The sequence below is a fragment of the Ixodes scapularis genome, unplaced genomic scaffold (assembly GCF_016920785.2).
Source record: "Ixodes scapularis isolate PalLabHiFi unplaced genomic scaffold, ASM1692078v2 PGA_scaffold4__175_contigs__length_147842914, whole genome shotgun sequence".
Lineage (NCBI taxonomy): Eukaryota > Metazoa > Arthropoda > Arachnida > Ixodida > Ixodidae > Ixodes > Ixodes scapularis.
The window spans coordinates 145054045-145080713 of record NW_024609879.1 but is presented as its reverse complement, the minus strand read 5'-3'; the positions used below and the strand labels follow the sequence as shown (position 1 = coordinate 145080713).

The 26669-nt window shown below is 47.6% G+C and overlaps 1 protein-coding gene across 1 annotated transcript in view; it reads left to right on the top strand.

Moving 5' to 3' along the window:
* The first annotated feature begins 381 nt into the window (after positions 1-381).
* Positions 382-26669, top strand: part of LOC8035795 (venom metalloproteinase antarease-like TtrivMP_A) — an 80268-nt gene continuing 53980 nt past the window's right edge. Inside the window, exons 1-6 of the mRNA XM_029979592.3 lie at positions 382-514; positions 14465-14640; positions 22389-22478; positions 24091-24217; positions 25689-25739; positions 26388-26506. Coding sequence (XP_029835452.3) covers positions 451-514; positions 14465-14640; positions 22389-22478; positions 24091-24217; positions 25689-25739; positions 26388-26506 — 627 coding nt within the window. The 5' untranslated portion in view covers positions 382-450. The remainder of the gene's footprint in view (positions 515-14464; positions 14641-22388; positions 22479-24090; positions 24218-25688; positions 25740-26387; positions 26507-26669) is intronic.

Here is a 26669-nt window from a genome sequence, read left to right as displayed (position 1 = left end):
GAGAAAGAGAAAAAAAATTAGGCGTCTAGGAGAACAGTGCGCGTGATTCGGGAAATTCGGTAGTGCAAGAGGTACAAGGAGACAAAGTATATATAAAAACGAGTTGTCAGTCAGCGCGGTTTGTTTGAATTTTGCTTTATTTTTCGTCTGTCAGGAGTGAGTGTTGTTTGCAATAGTGCGCTGTAGTGTGTGTAAAAATGTCAGATGACTTCTGCGTCTGCATTGTCCTGTGACTTGAACAATGCGTGAGTACAAAAACATGTTGGAAATGTGACCTTTAACGGTCATCCAAGCGCTCGCAAGAAACACGGACGAGTTAATGCCAAATGTGTTGATGACGGAAGAATAAAGTTCGACTTGTAATGTGAAATATCATCAAAAAGGGAGCTAAGGCTTCACTAAATATGTACGCACGCAAGTTCGTCCTATAACGAATCAAGACCACAAACGATGCGTACCGTTTTCTTCCTTCTTGTCTTTACGACTATCGGCCATGTTATACACTGCAAGCAACGTGAGTACGACGCTTACTTATCCTACAGAATTTTAAAGTGCCTAGTTTTAAATTTTTTTAGCTCTTTTAACTTCTAAACTATGTTCAGCCTTTTCATGCTAGTGGTAACTTCGAAAACGGCTTGACGCTGCTACACAAAAGTTTCGAAATCTCATCTGCATATAAAACTCCATGTTTTAAGGTGGTAGTAAATGTGAGGAAATTGCTGTAACGAAAGCCCTGTGTCATTAAAATATTGAGGTTACAGCTGACACCTGACGAACAAAATGTTTTTTATATTCAAGAGCCTTCTCGGTTCTCTGAATTCGTTTATATATTATAATTTCAATACTTACATTATATAATACCAATTCAGGTTTCTCCTGGACATGCATTAGGAAATTATTGACTGAAATTATGTCCGCAAGTTTGGGGTTCGTAATATACTGTACACCATACACTTAGAAAAAGGGAAGCGCGCCTTAGTCCCCGAGGGGAGCAAGTGCGTTGCCACAACTATTAGTCCCCTCGGGTGCTAACGGGAAGGAGAGTAACAGTTTCACCCCTCCATTAGTCTCTCGCAGTTCCTCCGATGGGATCAAATGTTGCGCCGTTGCAGTTGACCCCTGGAGACTAGCTGTTAAGCCTTTGCACTTGGTCCCCTGTGACCAACTGTTACACCGTTTCAATTGAACCACGAGGACCAACTGTTAGGCCCTAGCACTTGAACCCCTGGGTGTAAACGTTGCGCCCGTGGATGTATACCCCTGGGACTACAGGTTTATCCTTTACATTTGATTCCGAACCACAAATCTCCGAAAACAAATTGTGCAGTTCAGGTTAAATGTAGCTTTATTGCCTCATAGATACACATCCCTACTGAAAAAACCCATATGAAGTTATACCGGATCATACCGGTCCGGTATATTTAGACCGGAGGCCCGATAGCATTATAGCGGCGGCCCGGAGTAGCTTTACCGGGACCGGTGTCCGTTCTCCGGAGTCCCGGTGACGCCATAGCGGCGGCCCGGAGCGCTTTACCGGGACCGGTTTACTTAGCCCGGAGCCCCGGTAGCCTCATAGCGGTTGCCTTAACTGGTGTACCGGACTGTGGCTCCGGTCATAGCGGCGGCCCGGAGTAGCTTTACCGGGACCGGTGTCCGTTCTCCGGAGTCCCGGTGACGCCATAGCGGCGGCCCGGAGCGCTTTACCGGGACCGGTTTACTTAGCCCGGAGCCCCGGTAGCCTCATAGCGGTTGCCTTAACTGGTGTACCGGACTGTGGCTCCGGTCATAGCGGCGGCCCGGAGTAGCTTTACCGGGACCGGTGTACGTTGTCCAGAGTCCCGGTGACGCCATAGCGACGGCCCGGAGTGTTTTACCGGGACCGGTTTACTTAGTCTGGAGCCCGGTAGCTTCATAGCGGTTGCCCTAACTGGTGTATTGGACTGTGGCTCCGGTCATACCGGGCATTACCGGAACTCCAGGAAAGCAAAGCGGTCGCCCGGTGCGCTAAGCCGGTGAACCGGATAGTCATGGCGGTCACCCGGTAACTCTACTGATAAGCGGGAAAGCTGTGGCCGTTTATCAGTTCGTGATACCGCGTAAAAACAAACGAAAAAGACTCTTTTTGTATGAAATTTATTGGAGTTTAGTACCAAATGATGGGCGCGTGATGTTTTTATCATCTTTAGTTCGCAAGGTTTTGCGGAACAATTAATATTGTTTTTATAAAACCATGCCTCAGCCGGCCTTTCAGGTAGCGCGTCCCGACCTAGGTGCATTTTAACTTCAGTAGTTCGACGCGGCGCGTCCGCCGGGGGGTCGGGGGTGACCCCTGTCTAAGCCAAAAATAGAAGTCACGCGCAGTTTCTCGAGTGGCCGCTGCGGGAGAAACGGCGTTGTGTTCGTCATTAGCTCGATGCTCGGAGACAAGTTGGGGCCATATGTTTAGGGCTGTGTAACCCAAACAAGTGTAACCCAAACACTGTCACAGCACTCATACCCAATCTCGCTGTGAGGATGGTATGAAAGTGATCTGGGGGCCTTGCCTATCTAGGTGGTACTGTCTCGGGATGCTAACCTTTTGTGAACAGGAATTGCATGGCACCCGTATCTGCTGGTTTACGTAGGTCGACCTGTGTCTATAGTCGGGTTGACCTGTGTCTACAGTCAGGTCGACCCGTGTCGTAGGTCGGGTTGACCCGTGTCTACAGTCGGGTCAACCCATGTCTACAGTCAGGTCGACCAGTGTCTACGGTCAGGTCAACCCGTGTCTACGGTCGGGTCGACCCGTGTCTACGGTCGGGTCGACCCGCGTCTACGGTCGGGTCGACCCGTGTCTACGGTCGGGTCGACCCGTGTCTACGGTCGGGTCGACCCGTGTCTACGGTCGGGTCAACCCAACCACAAACAGCATGGTTCAGTCGGGTCGACCCGACCCGACTGAATACGGGACCTGTATGTCCATAACACCATATGACCCAAACGGGTAGGACCCGTACTAAAAGTATACGGTTTTTTTCAGCAGGGATCGCATTCAAGGATGACTGAAGTCGAAGTTCCTGGGCGGTAGAATCCACGATAAGGCCAAATTCAGAAAGAGTGCACTTGCGTCGACTATGGCTTGGATACTGGGACGTCTGTCCGAACCGGTCGTGGTCCAAGCACCGTTTATTGTGGCACCGACAGCTTCTTACCTGTTTGCGAGGAATTTGGTTTATTAGTAACAGGCAGCGTGAAATACCCGATAGCTCAACAAAAGTATGAGATATAACACACGCATAATAAAATAACAAATAGGCTGTATAAGTGCTACAATGGTTCACATCCAACATGCGATCTGTTGACAGCAGACCAGCGCAAGATTCGATTTTTAGTAGACCGTTCGCTGCAAACTACAAACCCACCGTGTGCGTGCTCAAACTATGCTTCGAAGTGACAGCAAGAGCTCCCGCCATCAACGCGAAAGTCTAGTGTGCCATCGAATAAATGTCTCCATAAAGCCGGTTCTTACACGCAGCGAAGCACTGTTGTTGCGCTGCTCACGTGTCGTGAGCTACTTTTCGTCTGCCATGAGAAACAGTTTTCACGGCCCGATACAAAGCGGTCACAGCTCCCGTCTGCACGCGCTTAGCGCAAGGTCAGCGCTATGCTTGTAGCGCTCCGCTGCATGTGTGGGCAGGCATTTATGGTCAAGTGATCCCATGCCAGGGTCTGCAAAACACACATACACAAAAACGTCATCAGTAGAACTGGCGTTTCGTTCGATACGATTGAATATGAGGTCTCTGTGCTGCATAACAAAATCAACAACCATGGTGCGAAAAAGAATAGGGCATGGCGCGTGCTTTGCAAGCTAGAGAACGCGCTCAAAATAAAACACTTTCTGAAGCCGCAGTTAATTAATACACCATAAACAGAAGTACTTTGGCATACTTTAATCGAGGTTCCTTGACTTGTGACTTCAGAACAGATCAAGTGCATGCAGTGCTGCAGCACCGCGAATGCAAACCGGATCCCGCAATGATCGAAGATGACACAAGGAGAACTAACGGCGACTAGCTTCCGACGAAGGCTGTATTTCAACTTCCAACTTACTCAAAACAGGTTCTTTTCAAACAAAGACCCCTTCCCATTTTCCCGACGGACCCTATCTGCCCCATCTACACAACACCCAGCGTGAGCGAGGATTACAAGAAAGAATGCCGGGTAGGGGGTTGGTGGGAGGGGGAAGGGCGCCCACGAAAATCTCTTTTCCTCCTCCCACTACACACAACACACGGACAAAGCACAGCCCGAAGGACGGGGGAAGGTCGCCATTTTCAACCCGCCGGTCGAGTGACGTACAAGCAAACACGTTTTTTTTTCTTTCTTTGTTTTTTTTTTTTTTCTCCATCAAGTATTTTCAGTTCTCTCGGGCGGCTTTTTGTTTTTTAGTTTGCATTTGTTTTGTATTCGTAGGGTGTTGCCATGAGTGACGTTTCGGGGCGCGGTTCGTTCTTCGTTTTTCATCTGGAATGTTATCTGAAACAGCGACGACGATGTCATGAAGACGTCAGGATACTGCCCCTGAATCTGCTTTTTGAGTGGAACGTGCCGTGCATCAAGTGTGTCATTGCGGATATTGAGTTCGACATTGGACTACACAGAAAGGTTGGTCACGGGGAGACGCAGAGACGAGGCTCGACTTGGTCTCAGTAACTCAGTTTTAGCGATTGAAGTGACCGTTTATTCTGACTGCGAGACTCCGGTGTTGAAAGCGCGGCTTCTACAAACTGTTAAGTTTCATATAAGAGAGAAAAAAAGTGTTAGTATTTGGAGGCGTTCCGTTTGGATAAATGCTAATCTTTTCTGCGAAGGCTAATTACGTGAATGGGACTTGTGAAATATCAACAGGTCATTTTTGACAAGACAGCTGGTTGAAGTCGAGTCTACACATTTGTTAACTCGCATTTACACAACGCGCGAAGCTCCACCATGTAATGTCTTAAAGGGGCACTGACACATCAAAATCATATTTTTTTTTATTATCCGAAACGGTTGAAAACGATGCCGGGACATTACCCTCCAAATTTGAAATTTGGGAATTCAGTATTCGTGAAGTAAAAAAACAATTTCCAAATGCAGAATTCGAAGTTCCCGCGCGATCGGCGCCGGTGCCTTGACGTCAAAAATTGCGGAGACCTGAGAGTCCCCTTTCCTGTCACCACTCCCTGCTGTTGCCATGGCGACCCAAAGCGAGGAGGAAAGGAGCGAGCGCCGGCTAGCGCCGGCGTTGCGGCGGACCGGTTTTGAGCGGTGTCGCCTGTTTTCCGTTGGAGGATACAAATCCAGGAGACGGCACCACAACGAACTCCCGATTTTTGGTATTTCAAAAAGAAGGGCCGTAGTGCGTTCGCAATTGCGTTAAAAAACATGTTTTAGGATTGCCGTCATTAAATGTTATAAAGATGCCGCCTACAAAGCTTCTAAATTTCCTGATTTTTGACGTCACCGATCAAAAGAAGCGAGGAGGCGAGAGGCGGGAAAATCAAACGCCAAAAATAAAAAGGCGCGCGTGCGCGCGGGAAAATTTTTTTTCGCGATGCGGTTTTTTTTGCGTGTCTATGGCTGCAACTTGCATCGTTTTAGACAATAAAAATAAATACGACCTTTGGGGTGTCAGTGCCCCTTTAACGTTCGTGGCACATTAAACAAATTCGCAAGTTTCGTCCGAGTTTTTTCAACACTTTCAGCCGTGCTGGGGTGAGTCTCGCCGATCCCCAAGACAAGCGAAATAGCACCCGTCCTCCTGGCGAACCTTCCGTTTGCCTTCGGGGACAAAACGATACAGATGCACCCGGTCTGAGGGGGACTAATGGCTGCCTTAGCTCGCGCACGCTATCGGTTAGTCCCAGTCGAGCGCAGTTCGTCCCCAGCTTTTGCGCACGGTACCTAGCTTGAACCAGATGGTCCTTTCGGGGAGCAACTGAGAGTTCAGAGGACCAAATGCTGCCGTTAGTACCCTGAGGCCATCTTTTTTCTTAGAGTGTAAAGTGGACCTTGTTCCAATAAGCTTGCTAGGTTCTTTTTAGTAACACCCTACATTGAAAGGCTAGGGGACATAAACTTAGGATATAATTATATTTTATTTTGAACCCATGACACGCTGAAATAAACTTATATTTTCATAATCATAATGTCACCAATGGCTTCAATTAATACCATTATTATGATTACAAGAACTCACTAACGGTGGATTGGCCGCCACTTTCGGGTGTCCAAGAGGTTAGTAGTGTTTGGCTTCCTCCTTCAGCCTAAATGCACAACCAGGCCGGACCGGAATCTAGCGGAAGGGTTTTATTACCATGGCGGTTCAATCCGCTGCCCCGTGATGGGCCGGCGGGGCCCTCTTGTCACTCCCCTAATAAGGAAACTGCCGCAAGCCTGCGCGCGGGCGCGCGTTAACACTACGCGAGGTCGCGTGGTAGGGAGAAATCGCTGAGTCATGGGCGCGCACACATCTCATCCTATTTTGATGTCCCTGTCTAGGAGGGCCTCTTCTAGGTCGGGGTCGCGGAGGAAGTTAGGGCACTCAAAGCGCAGCAACCATAGGGCCTCAGCAACAATGAGGAGCCAGGGGTCCTCCGACATGTATTGTTTCCTCGTGGAGTAAAACAATTGGACAAATCCCCCTGATTCGTATTTTACAAGGACGTCACGAATGCGCGCCCACCAGCAGTTAGACACACGTGGCGACGACTTTTTTGTGTCTTCACACACAACCATGGTTATGGCGGAGAGAGGAGAAAACTATTTCTCCGAGGGGGTCAACATCTTGTAAAATAAAACGTAAAACAAAGGGGAAAAGGGGGGAACGAAGTGAATTATGCAGAAGGAGAGGAAGAGGATGAAGAGGAGGTTTATATATAAAAACAGTTGGTAGTCCAGCGATCGGGTGTCTTTCTTTCTATCTCTACCTTTTCCTTAGTTCAGCTGGTTTTTTTCATAATAGTGTGTGTCGGGTTCGGTCTCCCCGGATAACAGGCAGAGAAGGCGCCGCTCCTCCTCATTGTAGGCGGCCGGCAGCTCCACCGGGTGCCGGTCCTCCAGCGTAAGGCCCCGGAAAGGCCCTGGGACGGCTTCGACACGGGTGTCGCGTTTTGGACTCGGCTGCTCCCACCAACGGTGGTGGGAGGCCTACGCTACTGGTCTCGCGTTGGGAGTGACGACCATCCAAGTAGCCAGATATACTGTTCTCCGCAGCGGCATCCCCGAAGCACCTGCGGTATACCGGCTGGTAGTCCGGGAAACGGGCAGCGATACACCTGCGTCGTTGGAAGGCTTCGACCGGCGCTTACTCTTCCGGCACGAGAAAGTAGGTAAAAGTAAGGGTCCAAAAGGAAGGTGAATGCGAAGAGTTGGCGGGCGCGCACGAACGTTTCATTTCCTTAACGAAAACAAAGCGCAAACCTTCCGGAAGATGGGGTCGCCTCTCCCTACCTCCGGCGGTAGTCATCGTCGGCGCTGGCTATACTGCCTAGATGGGGTTCCTTCGGGCACTTAGTGCAGGCTGCATCGTTTGGGACCTGCGAAGCAACCTCAGGCTCGGAGTATCGTTTCAGCTCAGACACATGAATTTGTCCATACTGCTCTGTACGTACCATGCGGGTGTGCGATGCAACAGCTCAGTGTAGAAATCTTCTCCCGTGATTCGGAAGTCCCCATCCGATGGTGGTTAGTAAGGCATGCAGTGAAGCCTCTCGACATGTCGCTGAGGGGAATGCGTGCGTGGAAGTATAGGTCTACGGCCTGAAACGGAACGTCGCGCCGGCGCCTGTAGTGCTGACCGGCATGTTAAGGACTTGAGACGTCGAAATTCTTTCGTGCCTCTCCAACGGTTGTAGAAATCCGGTTGTGGACGTCCTGGGCGAACTGCGCGTAAGGACGTCCATTCGGCGCAGTATCTGTGTAGGAGAGCAAATTTTCTATTGGAAAAGTGAGTACCTCAGCAAAGTTGAGACCCGACCCGCAAGGGTAAATCCCGTAAAACGGCTGACCCTGGTGTGCGATGGTTGCAAAAGCTATCTCGTCGAGTTTGGCGACCCTTTCTTTGTCAAAGCCTGAGGGAACTCAACGCCCTTTTGAGGTTCCGCTTGACTTTCTGCGTGATGTTGGCTTGTGGGTCATACGGTGAAATCAGCTTGAGCCGTATTCTGAGATCTGCGGGTGTCGACGAAGACTTTTCTCAGAAAGTACAAAGCGCCATCCATGATGTGCTCTTCACGGAGACCGAATCTGGTGAAGACCGCGAGAAAATGTGGCGGTCATGAAAGACATGCGTCGATGCAAAGCAATAAACTCATCTTTATACCGGTAAAACTTAAAACGACATAAAAATGTGGCTCCGCTGGAACCGCCCTGCTGCACCGTCGATCGCTGCTAGGCTCCAGCTGTTCTCTGTCCGAGCTCAGAGCTCGGTCCCGTCGATGCTGCTCGTGCCGCGCGCTCAATACGTCATTAGCCCCCTGACGTTGCGTGAGCCGCCGCTCGAAGTCTTGCCCTTTGGCGCTACAAAGGCAGTCCCAGATTTTTTTAGAAAGAAGTTTCTGCAATATTTGATCCCGTTTCGTGAAAAGGTCAGTCACGACAAGTAGAAAATGGTTACTGCGCAGACTTCACAGAAACGGTCTCGCTACTTCACTGGCAACAATCTGCCAAGGAGAGTTGCTTGCGGTTGGATGCATTGATCCTGGTGGCTGACCACCGCTTGGCTTTGCCTCCAGACAAACTGGACAACTGTGAGCATACTTCAGTACATCCTGTTTGATTTCTGACCAAGTGGCAACACGGCGTCACTTTGTCATAAGTCTTACTGCCGCTGCTGTGACCCGCTAAGGCTAAATGGAAGTGCCTGATGAACGCCTGGTGCAGTTTCCGAGGTATCACTGTCCAGAAGATGATTCAACAGCGTCATCGTCCAATTGGGGGATGTAGCAAAAACGTCCGTCCTCGCTCAAAACGTAGGAGCCGTACTCGTCGATGTTTTCGGTGTGGCTTGCTCTCTGTGCTGCAAGCGTCTCGCAGACGCGTAAAAAAAAATCCATCATCTTGTTGTGGCTTGCCAAGTTCTGCTCAGCCCACCAGCGTTCCCCACCGTGACTTTGATTTTCCGACCATGGTGCCTGATAATCCCACCAATGTTGGTTCCCCCTGAGTTGGAGGGACGTGGAAAGAAGTACGTGACAGTGAGTCTGCCACGGCGATAGTGAATTCTTTATTGCACGTGATGGTGTGGTCGAACGGTCGTAATGTCAGAGCTAATCAAGTAAGGAATCCGGTTGGATTCTTCAACCAAAACAGTGGTCGGTGATTCGTCTGGATTTGTAAAAAAAACTTCGTCAAGGTACATGTTGATTTTTTTTTAAAGCGAAGATAACGTCGAGGCACCTTTTATCCGACGCTGAATAGTTGTGTTCCCTAGCCGCACGCTAACCGCGTGCGGCTAGCGAATGCAAGCGGCCAAAGAGCACCGTATTCCTGACGCGGGACTGTGCCAGGGCTGAAGTTAATGGCATCTGTTTGAGTTCGAATGGGTTGTTGAGATCCGGCAACTTTAACAAAACACCATAACGGGATTCACTTGGTCTAGTTGGTGATACATTGTGACGAATAATAAGCGTTAAAAAAACTAGGAGCAGTAAAAAAACACACACACACACACACCAAGAGTGCATTTGGTGTGGGTGTGTTCTTTTACTGGTCCTCGTATTTTTAGCGCTTTTAAGCGGGACAATTACCAAAATATCATCGGTTATTGCCTTCGAGAGCTGGAGGAAAGCGTACCGTTGCTCTAGTACACATTTCCACTCCATTTTTTGCGTAAAAACACATTCAAGGGGTTAGGGATCTCAGCAAATTGTGGGGCAAAATGTCGGTCAAATTTAATCAACCATAAAAAGTGTCTCAAGCTCTTGACGTCGTGCAGCTTCGGGTAATAGGATACCGCGCGCAGCTGCCTTATTGGGCAAAGAACTCCCCTATGAAATAAAAAAAACAACAAGAAGGCTAATTTGCGATTAAACGAGTTGAATCTTTCCGGGATTTACTGTTGTCATGATTGAGTCCCGATTAAGGTGGAAAAGAAAAGAAGGAAAACAGGGAAGCGCGGAAAGGAAAGTGCATGAGAAGGGACGGCACGCGAATGTGTTCGGAGAAGTAATCGTTATGCAAATGTAAAAGTAATGCAATTCGGTTATTGTTTCGGTGTTATCCAAACTTTTGCTCCAGACAGTACATGATCGAATCAGTCGAGCGGAATGGGTATGAATTTTTCACTGCGACAGCGTTCAGGCAGCGACTGTCCACGCAGAGACGTACCAATCGTCTTTGGAACCATGACGACGGGATAGGCCCAGAGACTCTATAGGACTCGCGCACACCTGCTGTGGTGAGCATCTCCTGCAGCGATGCGCACAGGAGGGCTCGCTTGGGGACGCCGAGGGGCCTTGCATGGGTTGCTACGCGGGCACCAGTCTCGATACGACGCAGAAGCATGTCGGTCTTGCCTGGGATTTCCGTGAACAACGCTGTGAACGGCTGCAAGATGTTCCCCAATTGTTGCATCTGTACGCTATAGACTGGGCAGGCCTGCAGGGCGTCTCGGACGCCGGCGGAAAGGGCTGAAGCAGCTAGCGTCGTGTATTCGGCGCGCCGGTAATGCGGTCGTCTCGCCTGATAAACAGGGTCACTTCAGATTGGTTTTCCAGCCGGTATCTGTCACCACCAAACTAGAGCGAAAGGTTTTCGCCTACGACAAAATCTCGGCCTAAAATAATAGGCACGTTCTACTTTGGCATATAATAAGATAAAGCTGACGTCACTTTTTTCTTAAAGAAATGCCGAGCCTTACAGCTCTTGCTACTTTTGAGGCTAAACCTGAAGCAAACTTGAAGTGCGGCGAAAGGAACGATAAGTTATTAACTGGTCATTCGAGGCTAGGCACACTGGTGCGTAGGTCGTATACGCTACATGCATAAGGGTGAATGTCCGGCGACTCACTCATCGTCGGGGCTGGCAGTGACCGACGGCGACAAGATCTCAGAGTTCAGCGATGCAGGTTTTTTTCCCTGGTTCGAGCTATGGTCACGCTGATGACGGGGCTGCCAGAAGGGGGCAGTGGCTGCGGGAGTGTTTACGTTGTCCACAGTTTTAGAAGGAATCGGATTGCCGTCGGCCTTCTGCTACTCGGTTTTCCGCGTTGCACCATTCTCGTCTATTGTCAAGCTGCCAAACTTCATTTGACAAGGCTTAATGAAGCGTTCCATGTTGTTTGTTGTGCAGCCGGCTTTCGCCATGAGAGAACTGTGACAGGCTTCCAACCATGAACATGCAGGCTCCTGCCAATGTGCGCGCTCTTGGCTGACCCCGTGGTTTTTCTCCGGTTACCTCGATGGGCTTCCCAGAATCCGCGGGACTTGGGCTCATCGCAAACCAAGCCTGTCTTGACAAGATCGACCCTCCCGATACCGCTCCAACTGTAGTCAAGGGCGTCCAGTGCGCGGCACTGCTAAACGGGGTGCCGTTCCTTTCAGGGAGACGCCAAATCAGAGTTGCTCGCTCTATATCAACACGTGCGGGGACACCCACGCAATTGAAAGCTCGATGGCCGCAGCTGAGGGCGGCGGCCTGCAGTTCACATGTACCTGGATGACTTCCTGCACGGCTCATGCCGCACGGACGATGTCTCCAACCGTATTGTAGGGGCGCCCATGAAGATACACGTGGTAACAGAGGTGACCCTGACGAACGATGCGAGCAACCCTCACCGACTCGGGAGCAGCTTGCACCGCTCGGTTGAAGAGTTACTGCACGGCCCGGATGTACTTTACAAGACCTTGTTTTGCATGCTGTCTGCGATGCTCGAGGTAGCACTAGACTCGGGGCTTGCACCCCGGTGGCAGGAAGTCTTTTCTAAAGTTGCGGCAGAATTCCCCAAGAGACAGGAAGGGAGCTTGCAACGCTCATCGTCTTGTGCAGGCTTGCACTGCAAGGGAGAAGATTTGTTTCAGCCCATAGTCCTCCGAGGCACTGGAGGCTCGGGCGTAGATACCCGGCATTGCCAAAAAGTCGTCGGCGGACTTGCGGTCGTCGAACCTGGTGTAGACGGGAACCGCGATCCAAGAATGAAGTTGGGGCCGCACGCTGGCGCTGGCCGCCGGTCCCACCCGTGCCGGCTGCCATACGCTCTTTCACCAGATTGAAGGCTACGGACACGTAGTTCATGAGGGCCAGCACGTCAGCCGACGACGGACCGGCCCCGCTCCGCGGCGCTGGAGTCTTTTTTGACCTTGGCTCGCAGCTTGAAAGACATGGGTGTTATGTCCCGTCCCCATCTCCCTGTGTATGTATGCGCGTGGCAAGCACGTCGAACCAACTTTTCCAATTGTTAGGGCCACTTTGGGGGATGGATTACCCCAGTCTTAGCAGAACGCTCGGGGCCTGCCCTGCCTGGCTGGCGTTGGTCGCTTAAGCGGTAGCGCCGCCCAAGGACTCCTCTCTTTCACGTGCCAACCCTTCTGACCTCTACCTGCGGATGGCGTTGAGGCGACGGAATGCGACAATATGTGTTTCTGGCCTTCCGTGTGCTTATCTGTCACGGTGAAAGGAGGTTAATTAATCGGCGCGGCTGTCTGCTGGGAAGCAATCCAGGAATTTTCCAGCGGCCAATTTGTAGACCTTGGAACTGTTCTCCACCCCGTTATAGGATTGGGAGTGTGGGGTGTGGGATAATGGTCGTCTTGCCAATCCCAAACGTAAAGCTCTTTCTGGGGGAGAGATTCTATGGTCCGACTGCTGTCTGTTGCTTCAGGGGAAGACACCACCCACGGAATGCTTCTCTCCCTCTGGTGTCTACAAAAACCCCGACTGTTCGAGGGACGGTCGTCTTCGATCAGATATTTCGCTGTGGAATAAACCTGTTAAGTTTTCCCGATCTGTTTCCCTGACTGACTGGCTCGGACGTCGTTCGTGAATAAGGTTGGACGCCAGCGAGATGGCCATGCTACCCGAGAGACCAGGCTAAGATTGGGCACCTAACATAGACAAAAAAAAAAAGCAGACATGTGAATTTGATAAAGAGAAAGACAGTTCAAAATAAAATTTGAGCATACGGGCAAGCTAATCGCGAAACGCCACCAGAGAAATCAAGTGGCAGCGCGTCGCGCTATTCGGAAAACTAAAAAAAAGAACGACGAGACAAATAGGCGTACGGGCGAGGAATAATAATAAAATACAAAAGGCGTACGGGCAACACAGGCACAATAAAAAAAAAGGCAGGTAACACGTGACTCGAGTAATCGAGACGATACGAACCAACTGGCCGGGTCGATCACGGACGACGGACGACTGAATCCACGACGGGTACCGGAAGTGGCTTTCGACTTCCGCCGCCTGTCTCGATGCATCAACAAGACCAGCCACGAATTCAAAGGAAGCGATTTATTTCTATTGCGGTCCCATAACTTCGAGAACATGGTGGCGCTTTTAGACACAGCTAGACGAGAGGTGAGAACAGGACAACACAATGGGCTAACTTCAACTGTTTATTATGCAGAAAAACACGGATATAAATTATCTGCGCCATCACATCACTTAACCAATAGCCTGGCTAGCCGCTGTTCGCAAGAACTGAGTATCTGTGTCAACACAAGATTACGCGAACAGAAACAAAAAGTGAGTGGGCAACGGAGAGGCCCTTTGTCGATGCAAAGTCATGACTGTGGATGCAAACCTTAGTTCAAGTTCTTCACGATCGCCAGTAGACACAAGGATGAAACGGTGCGGAAAATAATAGAGGTAGACCCGGTAAGAAAAGTTAACGGGATCGATGCGTCAACGTGGCTTCGATTGATGTGGGAGACAAGGAGACCCAGGTCTTGCGAGCAACGGCAGGTCAGCGCATTGGTTGAGTGACGCGATGGCGCAGAGGATATTTTTCTGCATAGTGAACAGTAGAAGATAGCGCATTGTGTAATCCTGTTCTCTTCTCTCGTCCGTGTCTAAAAGCGCTCCCATGTTGTCGAAGTTTCTGCACCAACTCGTCCAACAAGCAGAAGTGGTCCCATAACTACTGCCCCACGACACGTATCGGCAGAGCCCTTTCTGTCACTTTCTAAATGGGGGGGGGGGGGGGGGGGCAACCTGTTGTTTTTTAAAGCCGGGCGTTGGCGCGCGGTAGCGTGAAATCGCTGCTTCACGGTCGCATCCTAAGAAGCACAAGGCGTGGCGAACTCCCTGCATCTTTTGAGCGCTCCGCAGCTAGTGTGAGGTCGGCATTAGCCGATAAAATTGCGAAAACAGGATTACAAAGGTAGAAGAAGTATATGATCACAAAGTGATCTGGGCCTGGGTTGCCTAAACTGTGCACGACAATATACTTCATCCCACTAATGCCAATTTCCCCGGTGGTTTGATTCGTTTATAATTTCAGTGCACCACCCCGAACCATCGCTGGTATATCCCGCGTTTCTCCAAGGCCGAGGGCTGTCCGAAAGTCGCATCCTGAAGATCAATGAAGACATTACGCTAAACCTGAGGAAAAGTTCCGGCCTAGCCGAGGAGCTTCTAGTGAGGAGCTACGGCAACGGTATTCGCAAGCACACGTATGTAAGTATTGTCCACACTCTTAGAAAAGAGGGTATCGATAGTCCTCCCTAAGGGGAGGATCGGTGTTGTAACCTGTGTTCCTTTAGGAAGGGAGAAACCTTCGTTCCTGAAGCAGGGGAGCAAATAGTTCCTCCATCGCCTGCATCTCATTATGGCGGCCCTGAATCGAGCAAATCGAGCCCAATAAGGCTTAACGAGGACGCCGAGAGGAGCAGCAAATAAAAGCGTAACGTGACCTTTCCGCGAACTGTTTATTTCCGAAGCCAGATTTCCACCGCAGGTACAGAAACTTGCGTTTCGAAAGCAGTTAGTCTTCTCGTCGTCAGCACTGCGATGTTAAACGGAGACAACCGATACCCGGTTACTTCACGCACTTTACGTCTTACCTTTGCTGTTCCTTGAGTTACAATTCCTTCGTCAACCGCACATCACGGAGGAATGGCAAACACATCCGCGAAACCAAAAGCCGCTTTCAAAAGAACAAACTCGAGGCCGCTGTTTATCGCGTAGCGTGAAAGAAGGTTAAATCGCTTGCCACCAGATGGCGGGGTCAAGCAGAGTAATTGCAAGTAGCTAGGCTAAATGGCGCTAGGTACCGTTCCATTCATGTTCTGCAAAAAAAAAATATATATATATATATGTACTTCCGCAGGGCCATCTCGCGCTTCGCTATCTCTGGGAACCTGTACTGTACACACATGTACACACGCATACGCATACTACAAGGATCAGGTGAACATACATTAAGCGCATACACATGTATGGTACTTACAGACATCAATACAACGGCAGACTGACCCGAACACTTCACCCGAGATCTGCGTTTCCGTCTTTTATACTGGTCGTTTTGAACGTACGGAATCTCTCGGTGACTGCGTAAGCAATAAAAAATATTCACAGCTTGTTGATTTCTTTTCCAGCAATGTCATACCTCTGAAAGTATTTTGAATGGCTCAAGGATCAATCTATTATTAAAAAGTAAACGCTCGATCATGCCGTAATTATTTGAAAGCACAATAAAGCAAGCCGCTCCGATGCAGTTCGAAGCCATGAGTTTGTTTCTCCGCACGGCACGTCGTAGCCTGCATTTCTATTGTAGTGTTTGTTTTTCTATTTGTGCTGTTCGCGCACGGCTGCAATTGCCGTCTTGTAGGGCGGATATTCACTCAGCTGGAAGTGATGCTTCACGGGCAAAGATATCGCTTTTCGATCAACCTGAATGCAGTCAAAGCCGCGACTTGCGGTAGGTGTTAAGTGTACGGAGCTACGCCGTGGCGAGCTGGAAAACTTTCATCCCAGCGCGCCACTTGGAGGGCAGTTTCTCCAGGAACCGTAGTATATTTAAACAGCGAAATAAAGGGTAGCATTTTTTTTTAGTTTATACTACTTTTTTTTTAATGCTAAAATTACGCACTGTAAAGACACGTACTTTCCGTTATAATTTCGTACTGTTCAGTCCTTTGCTTAGAGCGCAATCGAATCTCGGGGAGGAGACAACCGACAGTCACACTGGCTACTGTACGATAGGAGCTAACTATTCAGACCAGCGTTCCAACATGGCTATCCGCACGTAGATCGATTGCACCTCATCCCTCAAGTGGTCTTAAACTCTTTAATGTAAAGCGGAATGTCAACCTGCGACACCCGGCCCCCTTCGATCACGGTCCGACCAGCGGCATCAATGCCCGACAGTTTACGTCATCTCATCTTGTTGTTACACCACTGATACGCGAACATACGGTCACATTGGCGATAATTCCAGTCTTCTGCTCACTACGCACAACACTGCCATCACGGTGTTGCTGACACGCAGAAATACAGAACCACGTTGAACGCCGGTTGGCACTCGGCATCGGAAAACAGAACCGAAATCAGCACGGAAGGCACCCAGGCAGCCGGCAGCAAAACCTGCCTGTCTTGGACGCAGTTCCTGCGATTTCCATAACGTCGAAAACGTCGACACAGCTCCGCATGGTTCCGCTACTGTAGTTCCGCGTGGGTCCCGCAATCCGGAGACTGCCATCTTACCCAGTGTACGTAGTGCTGCTGGCACTGCTCCGGAACTTCGCAGTTTCTAGCGGCTTCGTTTGCTCGTTTGATAAAATTAGTGATAAAAACGTCAATGCAACCGAAATGTTCTGCACGTTTGGACTAAAAGACGGAATTACAGGCGGCCTTCGCTGCCGCTGAAGCTCAATCAACTCAACGACATATATTAAACAACGTGCGCGACCCGCTCGAAAAACGAAACCGAATGAAGATGAGTCGGGAGGGCGAAAGCTTTCTCCCGCCTGCCTGGAAGAGGAGAAAAACGTCTCGTTCCTCCCTTCTTGTGTCCGCTTGGGGGCGCGTCAGTAGAAGGGAGGAAGATGAACCGTTGCTATCTTTTTCCTTCATTTTTTCTTAGAGTGCACAGTCCCTGAGAGCTGAATAAGGAACTCAATGCGTGCTGAGTCCCTGGCGTCTAATTATTGTTCGGCAGCCAATAAGACTGAGGCTAGAGCCGATAAGAACGCCGAAGAACCAATCACAAAGCAATAAGCCTGAACTTAAATAGGCCACACACTCAGTTCGCTTGAAGATCATAGGCAACACCGTGTCATGTCTAGGGTGCTTCAATGTGGTTCCGTTTAGGGCGATGAGATTCCTTGTACGGCCACCGATAAAATCAGAGCGACAGGGCGTGTCTTTCAAGCACATGGCCTTGAGCATGCTCTACAAGCTTTCTGCCGTGCCTTGCCTGCGCGAGCGCGCTCGTGGGCTTCGAGATGCCGAGGCCTTGTCGAATGAAGGAAGTTCGCGCTGGAAGCGGGACAAGCCAAGATTGTCCGTGCAGTTCTTACCACGTCAGGGACGATAGTAGCCAATGCCAACTACGGGCGCTAGAAAAAAAAAAGAGGGAAACAAGATGTTGTCGCAGAATTGTCAACGCCATGCGCTCCAGAACAAATAAAAAAACAAGAAAAGTAAAGCGCTTGAAATAGGACTTTTAGGGGTTATCACCCAGAGCCGTGTATAAGGAGAGCATGGTCAATGGGAGGAGCCGGCGGGAGAGGGGTGGAGCGGCGAAAGATTCTGCGCCGCCAGCGCCAGGTATTCCCCCAGCGATGATCCTGGGAAGTAAAAATATCTAAGATGACCTTGAAGGAGTGCGCATACCGCGGCGCAGGTATTTTTGGTTTCTGGATGAGGCTGAAAGTACGTGAATGATTCATTATAAGACGTCGTAAGAAATAGGAAGTTTCCGGATGCTGAGTGCCTTTACTGAGCTAGAAAAAGCGACATTCACGAGAAGAAGGTTTCTGAAACATGAGGCGAAACTGCGAACATGGGGTGCGCATTCGGGGTTAGGGTAAAACTCCCACGGAATTGAGTTCGCTGTTTTTACCGTCCACTCCGTCGTGGCCGCGGCTGTGACTGGACGTCGCCGTGACTACAACGTCACGTGCGTCGCAAATTTCATCTCTTGTGTAGGGAAATGGAATGCTTGAGTACATCCTTACCCAGAAACTGTAATTGGAAGATACTAGTTCAGTTTTTTTTTTTTTTGCCTCTGCTAGAGGAACATTTGTGGCTTGTAGTTGGTAAGAAGTGCTGCCAATGAACGCGCTCAAGCTCATTGAAATAATCGCGGCCAATGATGTGCCCTTCTTTTCGCCCTATGCTTACCAATTTATGACCAAGTTCTCTGCTCATGTGGCTCCATCATCCCCCGAATAAAATATTCGCATGAAAACGCGTCAACTATTATGTTCTACATTGACAGAACCATCGTAACTTTCACTGCGCTGAAACCCCGCGCAGCTGTGATAGTACTTGACTTTACCTTTCCATGCGTCTCACTCGCACGCCCTTGCGCAACTAGTTTTGACAGATTTGGAGTAGTATGGAAGCGACGTTAAGGCCCGTTCACGTAATTGTGACTCCTTAGAAACGAGTGCCTTAAAACTTCTTAAAATCTCTTTCGATAAGAGAACACACTGGCAAGCTGGCGCCATCTATGCGGTAGCCATAAAACTGAATTTCACTAGACAGACGAATTTGCGGTATCGCGGGGTCAAATGTTCTTATAAGAAACGTTCGTATGAAACAGAGAGAAAAGTTTCTCAAGCCAAAAAACAATGAATGCTGAGCGAATTAAAACAGGAAATATACGGGACCGCCAAATATTCCACTGCTATCCGATAGGTGGCACCGGTGTGTTCTCTCGTAGAAAGAGATCTCAAGGGGTCAGAAAGCACTCGGTTCTAAGGCGCCGTAAATTTGTAAACGGCCTTTATGCCTGCGTAATTTCCCTTATGAAAATGACATATCTGAACTTATATAAAAATAAGGTTATATAAAAAATTGGGCATATCTGGCCATATTAAGCAGATCAGTTTATATAAGGCTTATCTAGCCAGATCTGCCCAATTTTTTAATATCCATATCTGGGTTTACCAAATAGGGGTATATTTGCCTCCCATATCAGGCCAGATATGTCCCAATCAAGTAAGGCAACCTGTATATACCGGGTGCTCTTTCTTTATTCTTGCAGATTTGTTTTTAAAGAAAGCCACGAAAGCTACACTTATGCGGTTTGTGCGAATGAGTTATACGGCCATAGGGACATTATGTGGGTGGCTAATCTTTGCTATAAGTCGGCTAATTATTTGAAATTCACTACTTAACTTTTTAATTAGAGAAAATAGATATATGATTCCTATTAGAAACTTGTTGAGCGTCGTCCCAAACCCCTAAATCAGTCATTTTCAGAAAGACTTTGAGCGCGTGAGAAGCGTAGTAGTGCACTAAGGTTACCCCTCGTGGAGCAGGCACTATCGGCCTCAAATGAAATGCGAACAGCGGAGCGCGTGTCCGTCGGTTCATGCTCCGCCTTCAGATAAGCAAACCACATAATGTCCCCCTGGGCGTATAACTCACTCGCACAAACTGCGTAAGTGTAGCTTTCACGGCTCCTTTTAAAACAAATCTGCAAGAATAAAGGAAAACATCCGGTATATTGCTGTTTTCTACAAATAAGTACCAAAAGTGAATTCTTATCTGTATAAGAAAAATACCAATTGGAAATTGAGCATGTACCAAATTTTATCAATTTTGCGTGAGCTGCGCTTTACGCCACTCCTGATGTCGCTCAAATTAATTCCCAGGGGACGCAGGATTATTGACATGCGCTTAACGAATATCGACGAAACGTTAATGTCGACGAAACGTGTGTCCATGAAATCTGTATCCACGAGAAGGTGGCCGTGGAAGGTGTTATCACGAAACGCAGGGAGAATAAAAAAATCGGTATTCTACCTGCGGTTGTGACATGATTTTAGAATTTCGGAGAAATTATTCTCCCCGCTGCCAGGAGATAGACACGGCCTAATTCTAGAGGTAATCTGGAAGAGTACCTTTAGGAAAACGATCAATTGTCGCGAAGTAGGTTGCAGCGCACTTACGTTGACGAGACGGGGCTTGAAGGTTGTAATCCAAGATACATGTCGACACGGGCACGGCAGATAAACTCAAACTCAAAAACGAGAAGGAAGGTGTCCGTGAAGATATTCAACACGATGTAGCACAAGCTGTAATTTGGAGAACCGAACACTAAACGCATCGCAAAAAAATCTTGGGCTTCTTCGAAGAAATTGCTCGCAGAAGCAGAAATCCGCAGTAGCCACGCAGGGCGAACACACGCCAAACTAGACCCGGCAAAACTCATTCCGAGATAGCCAAGGGCTAATGCGTCATTCGTCAAACCACGTGACCACGCACCTTCTGCGACGATTTCAGCTTAGAGAGAGAGAGAAAAGGAGAGAAGGAAAGGCCAAAACGGGAGTGCACAAACAAAAGGCTCATCTTGTGGGGCATCAACGACCACAACGAGGGGATTTGTCACTTGTACACAAGGTTGATAGTGAAGTGAATGCTACTTGTGTCCTTGGGCTCCAGGCAGGTGCCGTGTTCTGCTTTATCACCAGCTTCTACACTGTAGTCACGTGACCCTAACCGGAGACACGATTGGCCTAAAACACGCATGGCGTCTACCCTGCTGCAATACCGAGTGAACATACAACTCTATGAAATCCAGCTTTTGAACTTCTAAAGAAGCTGTCCAGCTCGAAAGCGACCCAAAACGATACGAGTTTGAAGATACTATGTTTTACGATGTATAACCCACATTATAACTTTAAATGAAAAAATAAGCGCCACTATTTTTTGCGGACGATGTGCACAAATACATAGATAAATAAATATGTATATATATTTTTACCAATAAATCTAAAATTATGTGTACACTGTTAGGTTCGCGTTTTTAAATTTCCAATTTGTTTACAAAAGAGTTACAGACAAAAGACACCACGGACAGCACATCTTCCGACTTCCAATACACGATAAATCGCCGCGTTCGCAAACGGAATGTTGCGATGCTGCACGAACGGTGGTTGAAAGATGCTGCATAGGACGCATTCCGGGCGCAACGGCTTCGCAGCCGTTCTAAGGAAAAAGGGTTCGGGACGACGAAGTAGCGTCTTGCATCTTCAGTAACGCAACAGTTCGTGTTTCCCCGCTACATTTAGCGGGGAAACATTAACAAAATTAGTTTCACTGCTAGATTTAGCGGTAACATTGACGTCACATGACATACGTACCAATTCAATTTCTCGCTAAATTTAGCGGGGCGGTTACACCGATGGCGACGCCGACACCACTTAACTCGGAAACGGGAGCTGAAGAGCTGCGATCGAAGATCCAGTATTTGATGAACTCGCTTTCCGAACTTATGCACTTCGCCATATTGTCACACGTCAAACATACAACCAAATTTCATTTGTCTTTCAGTCTTCAAAATGGGCGATTGATTAATTGGTCCAAATACCTGGAATAACTTCACTTTAAGGATGTTAACAATAGTTAACCAATTACATGAGACTCGTGCAATATAGATCAATCAACTAGTGTCTTGGCGAGTACATATGAGTTAATGCTTGCGCGACCGAAACGGGTCCATGCATATATCATCATCAGGGGCTATATTTGCACGCGTATATGGCAATACAAGGCCGTACTTACGCACTTATAGGGCCGCATCTGGCAGTATTTGCCCACTTATATGGCGGAATATGGCCGTATTTGCTCCCATATACGGCGGAATATGCTCATATTTGACTCCTTATATTATCATTACGGCCGTATATAAAATATATCAGGGTCATATCTGACATTTTTGTACGGGTCAGCACAAAATACTTAACGCCGAGGATAGCTATGGAGAAAAAATAAGTTCAAACGTTCGCTATTGGCGGACGCGTTGATAAGGCGGCCTCTTTTATCGCCGAGGTGGTGTCGAGAGAAATAACGCAGCCTTTGGCGTAATATGCTTCGAGAGAGTTGGCGCACTGTGGACGCTAGGCTAGCCTTGGCGATGTACACAGCGAGAAATAGTTCACGCCGAGTAGAGACCATTGCAAAAATCGCCTTCTGCGCACACCCATGTTTGTCTGCTGGGCTGTGGCACGCCTATTGAGCATGCGCTGTTGCTCTGCTGTGCGCTATATAAGATAGTGCGCATGTTTCCACAGCTCAATGACTCGTCAATTTTCTCCCGGATGATGAGCGATCGAAAGGTCTATAATCACGAAACTTGAGTTGAATAAGAGGGCTACAAAATCGCGTTGAAGTTCACTTGTTTTTAGTACCATAAAACTTGGAGCTAGGGCGTTATGATTCTATTTGACAACAATTTATTGAATATTTAGCTGGATGGATCTTATCTAGAAGAGGACCTCTTTCACGATGAAGATGCAATGGCGTCAGTCACCATATCAGATGAGGAAGGGCTACAGGTGGTAAGGTGATTTTTTTATTATTAGCCAAACGGTAGATTCTTAGCACTCCCCGTGTGCTACAAAGAGATTTTGCTCAAAAATTCCTCCGCAATTGCGACAGAAAGGTCAGGAGGAACGTATACACATAACGTAAAAATCGCTCTAAAGTAAAACGTTGCTGAAAAGTAAAAAAAGAGTTATATATTTAAACGTATTAAAGGTCATGCACACGCGCGTTTTAAGTGTTTGGAGCATAAAGCAGTAATCTTACTGTTCGACGTCCTTTCCCACAAATATATGTTTAACCCCATTTTTATCGCTATTTATGAATAATATTGACTTAAAATATGGACTTAATTACTACACGCAAACTTATAAGATCATATTCTTCAATCATGTTCAGTTTACTATTAAAGGGGGAACCACATAGCCTTATACCACAAGTTGTCTCAATAGCGGGCGGATTCTTTAAATCGACCGCAAAATTTTTTTTTTTACCTATCGCGCTACGCTTCTGCGGAGCTTTTCCAATAGGTGGTGCATTTGTCCAAAAAATATTTGCAAAGAGGAAACTTACCTGTAAAAAAAGTAAAAAACAAAATGCGTAACTCCTATGGAAACGCACCGAAGCCACCGGTCTTCAAGTAATAGGTTCAAGTAAACCAGCGAAAGAGTACGCTGGTTTCTGGTGAAAATGAGTGTAAATTAACCCGTTTCCGCAGAATGTCACAGAAAGCTTTTGCCGGATTTTAACCGTAAGTGGCTCCGGTAAAAGGTCCAGCGAAGTCTGGCTACTGGAAGTGGCGGCCGGTAATACCAGACTGGTAAACGACGCTGGTTTATGGTGAAAATGAGTAGAAAATAAGACGTTTCCACCGAATGTCACTAAAAGGTTTTGCCGGATTTTTCAATAGGGATGTCAATTGCATTGCAGTTCCTTGTTACCGCGCCTGTTTTTGGTTCTGCGACAGTCGCCGCCTGCTCAAAGCGCGCCGCTTTTGAGTCGAAAATATCGTCTGCTAATGACGCTGTCTCTTGGCGCCGTATGCTCGTTCGTTGGCGGCAGTTGGCGTCGCGACCGCTTGCGTCATCTCTTGTCTCCCGTGCGAAACGGCGTCGTATTGTTTCAAGAGCGGTGGCTTCGCTTCGTTCCTACGAGAGTTAAGCCTCTTTCTTTTTTTAATTTTTTTCTCAGGTAAGTTCGCTCCTTCGAAATTATATAAAAAATGCACTACCTCTGGGCGACGCTTCACAAAAGTATAGCGCGATAGTTTAAGAAAGCGATTTTTGCGGTCGATTTAAAGAGCCTGGCCGCTATTTGAGACAGCCTGTATTCTGCTGGACATATCGTCTCGTTTCTCCCCATGTGTAACCTACAAGATAGTGCTGAATTCATAAGTACCATCTGTGTGACATCGAGGTCTATGTCCCCGTGCATGTGCTTCTAAAACGTATTGTTTGTTAATAAAAACGCAATTTATTCCTTCAAATATCTTTCCGAAGACAGCCTGCTCATACACTTTCACATATTATTTAGCACGATCAAGTGATATACGCTGAGCCTTGGTTCTCCATTTTCTCATGTGGAAAAACTTAAATAAAATTGATCGTCGCACTCACATTTGTTTTCCAGGAAGGAATGATCGGAAATAAGTTAAGAATAATGCCGGCGCTTGAGGAGGAACGGTCATCTGATGGCCGCCTTGCACATTGGCTACACGAGATCCCCGACTCATACGAAGGACTTCGCAATGACTATGGTCTGTATCTTAGCACCTCCCTCTACCAAAACGACTCTAGGGCGGTATTACCTACAAGTGTACGAACATTATGATGTTGACCTAAGCTGTAGCGAAACACTTGAGGAATCTTTTGTGAAACTTACGCGTTCGTGTCAACATCCAAGATGACAAGATCAACTTCAATCGCAAACATTCAAAACGACACGGGTGTACCCGCACTCCTCAAAACTCTAGGCAGTCATCACCAACCCGTCGCCACGTAATCGGCGAAGACGCCTGCGGCGCGTCCCTGCAACTCTAATATAGATGTCGGCCACTGCGTGCAAGAAAGGTGGTGCTTTAAATGGCTGATGACGAACATCAGAGACACGGGGTTTCGCTTGACGCTAGGTTTCGTCACAGACAGTCACTAACAGGCGCAATCTACAGTCAGTGGTCCCAACTCGGGAAGTGCAGCCGTTACAAGACAGAAACGGCCAGAGAAATTCACGAAGCCCTTTTAATTAAGTCCTACCACGACAATGATTGTGTAAGCGCACCCTCTTTGTCCTTGTCTGATAAAGAATTCTACTATTTGAAGAACCAATGACGCTGGCATATGAAGGGGGGGGGGGGGGGTTTGTTTTTAGATCGTATCTTTGTGCCCTGCCAAGTGTGCCTGCTTTTGAGTTTTTAAAATTGTGTCATCGAAATAAACCATTCAGTTGAAAGTTACGCAGCGTCGTGTCCAGTTCTCCCTTCGTTTTCGTCTTTGTTGTTTTGGCGCATTACACCAGAAATTTGAAGAAACGCAGTGCCTGCGTTTCTTCAAATTGTCATTTTCATAAGGGAAATTGGCCTCGTCATTCGAGTTTATCTGTTCTCATCACCAAATGCCGCAATCTGGTGGGCCTCATGGTGATAAGAGTGTGCTCAGGACGGGGCGGCTCAGCCTGAGCTGATGTGGAAGCAGACAGACGAAGCCACTTGTTCCTGGCTCCTTTCGTTAATGCGTATCGCAAAGCTTTCACCTGACAATGGAAATCAAAATTCACTTCGTGGGGTCTCCTGCAGTTCCAGAAAATAACGTGCGTAAAGAGTCTCACCTTCACAATGTTTGACTTTTTGAGCATTGGCTAGAAGTAGTAGTCGAACTATTTGTGCTCGTGAATCAATATTCAAGTTTGCTTTTATTAAAATAAAAACACAAAATTAAAAAGCTAGCATTTGTTATTTTTTGTGAAAAATTGTAGATTGGGTTCAGAAACAAAAATAACTTCATGTGTTTACTTTTTTAAATAAAATAAATACCTTAACTATCCATCAATGTTTTAAAAAAAAAAGTAATGATTTGTTTTGATCAAAAATGCGGAGGTCTATATTTGCGATTGAAATAGTGACCTTTGTGATTCCGTTTTTAATAAGCTGTTTGATCGAGAGCAAATGATTTCATCGAGGGGTTGTGATTGACGAATGAGTTATTAAGATAATTTTAATCTGATTGTTTCAGTGATGTCCGAAAGACGCCACAAAAACATTACAGAAAGAGCAAAAAAGAAGGGTAACACATTTTTTTATCTCCTACGTCAAAAATGAATCGCGAAATATTGGGTTGTCAGTTGGGTAATAGTGTAAAGGAAAACAAAATATCTTCGCATCGAATATTAAGGCAGAAGTCTCGGTGAACCGCCCCTAAGAGTGTTCAATATGACCTCGGCCCTGGGCGAAAATACGTAGTTTTACTTCCTTATCTAACAATTCGTGTATGTTTTTTCTTCAGTAAAATATTTGTTGTTGGCGTGTTTCTCTCTGAAAATAACGGCAGACCAAACCAACCAGCGAAGAATTATTTATTTATCTTTTCTCCGCTTAACTCACACGGCAGCGAGAGCCACGTGTACTCTCCGGACCGAGCAATCGGACCTTGTTTATCACAAGACCCTTTTCTCTGCTTGTGACCATGAGCAAAGGGAATGATCCCGTGGCGCAAGTACGACGGTTGATTGGTCGGATAAACACATAGTTGCTGCCGCTCTGTGAGCTTGGCGGTAAACGGAGCACAAAAAACGAGGGTTGCAATATTTAATCGGCGGTCTGTTGCCCCGTGTATGAAGCTTATATTTGTATTCCTAAGTCCGACATTTATATATGTGTGGGCAAGAATGAATAAAATAGCTTTGTTTTTGTTCACCTTTTCTTTTTCCGCCAGATTTTACGAAAGCAGATATAATACACCCGGAATTATTTTTAATGGTTGACACAGTAATTGCCAAGGCATTCAAGAGTCATAAGAAATTGATAAAATATGTATGTCGTACATTCAACGCGGTGAGTAAGATTTGATATTGCTCGCGTTTTGTTTTCAGCTGAGTATATTGTCACGGGTGGTGACCAATAAACAATAAATAGACAGAAAGAAATAAACGTTTAATGTGGCGAACTTGTGCCAAAAATAAAAGGGTACAAAAGATAATAACGGAGCGTCGCGGGC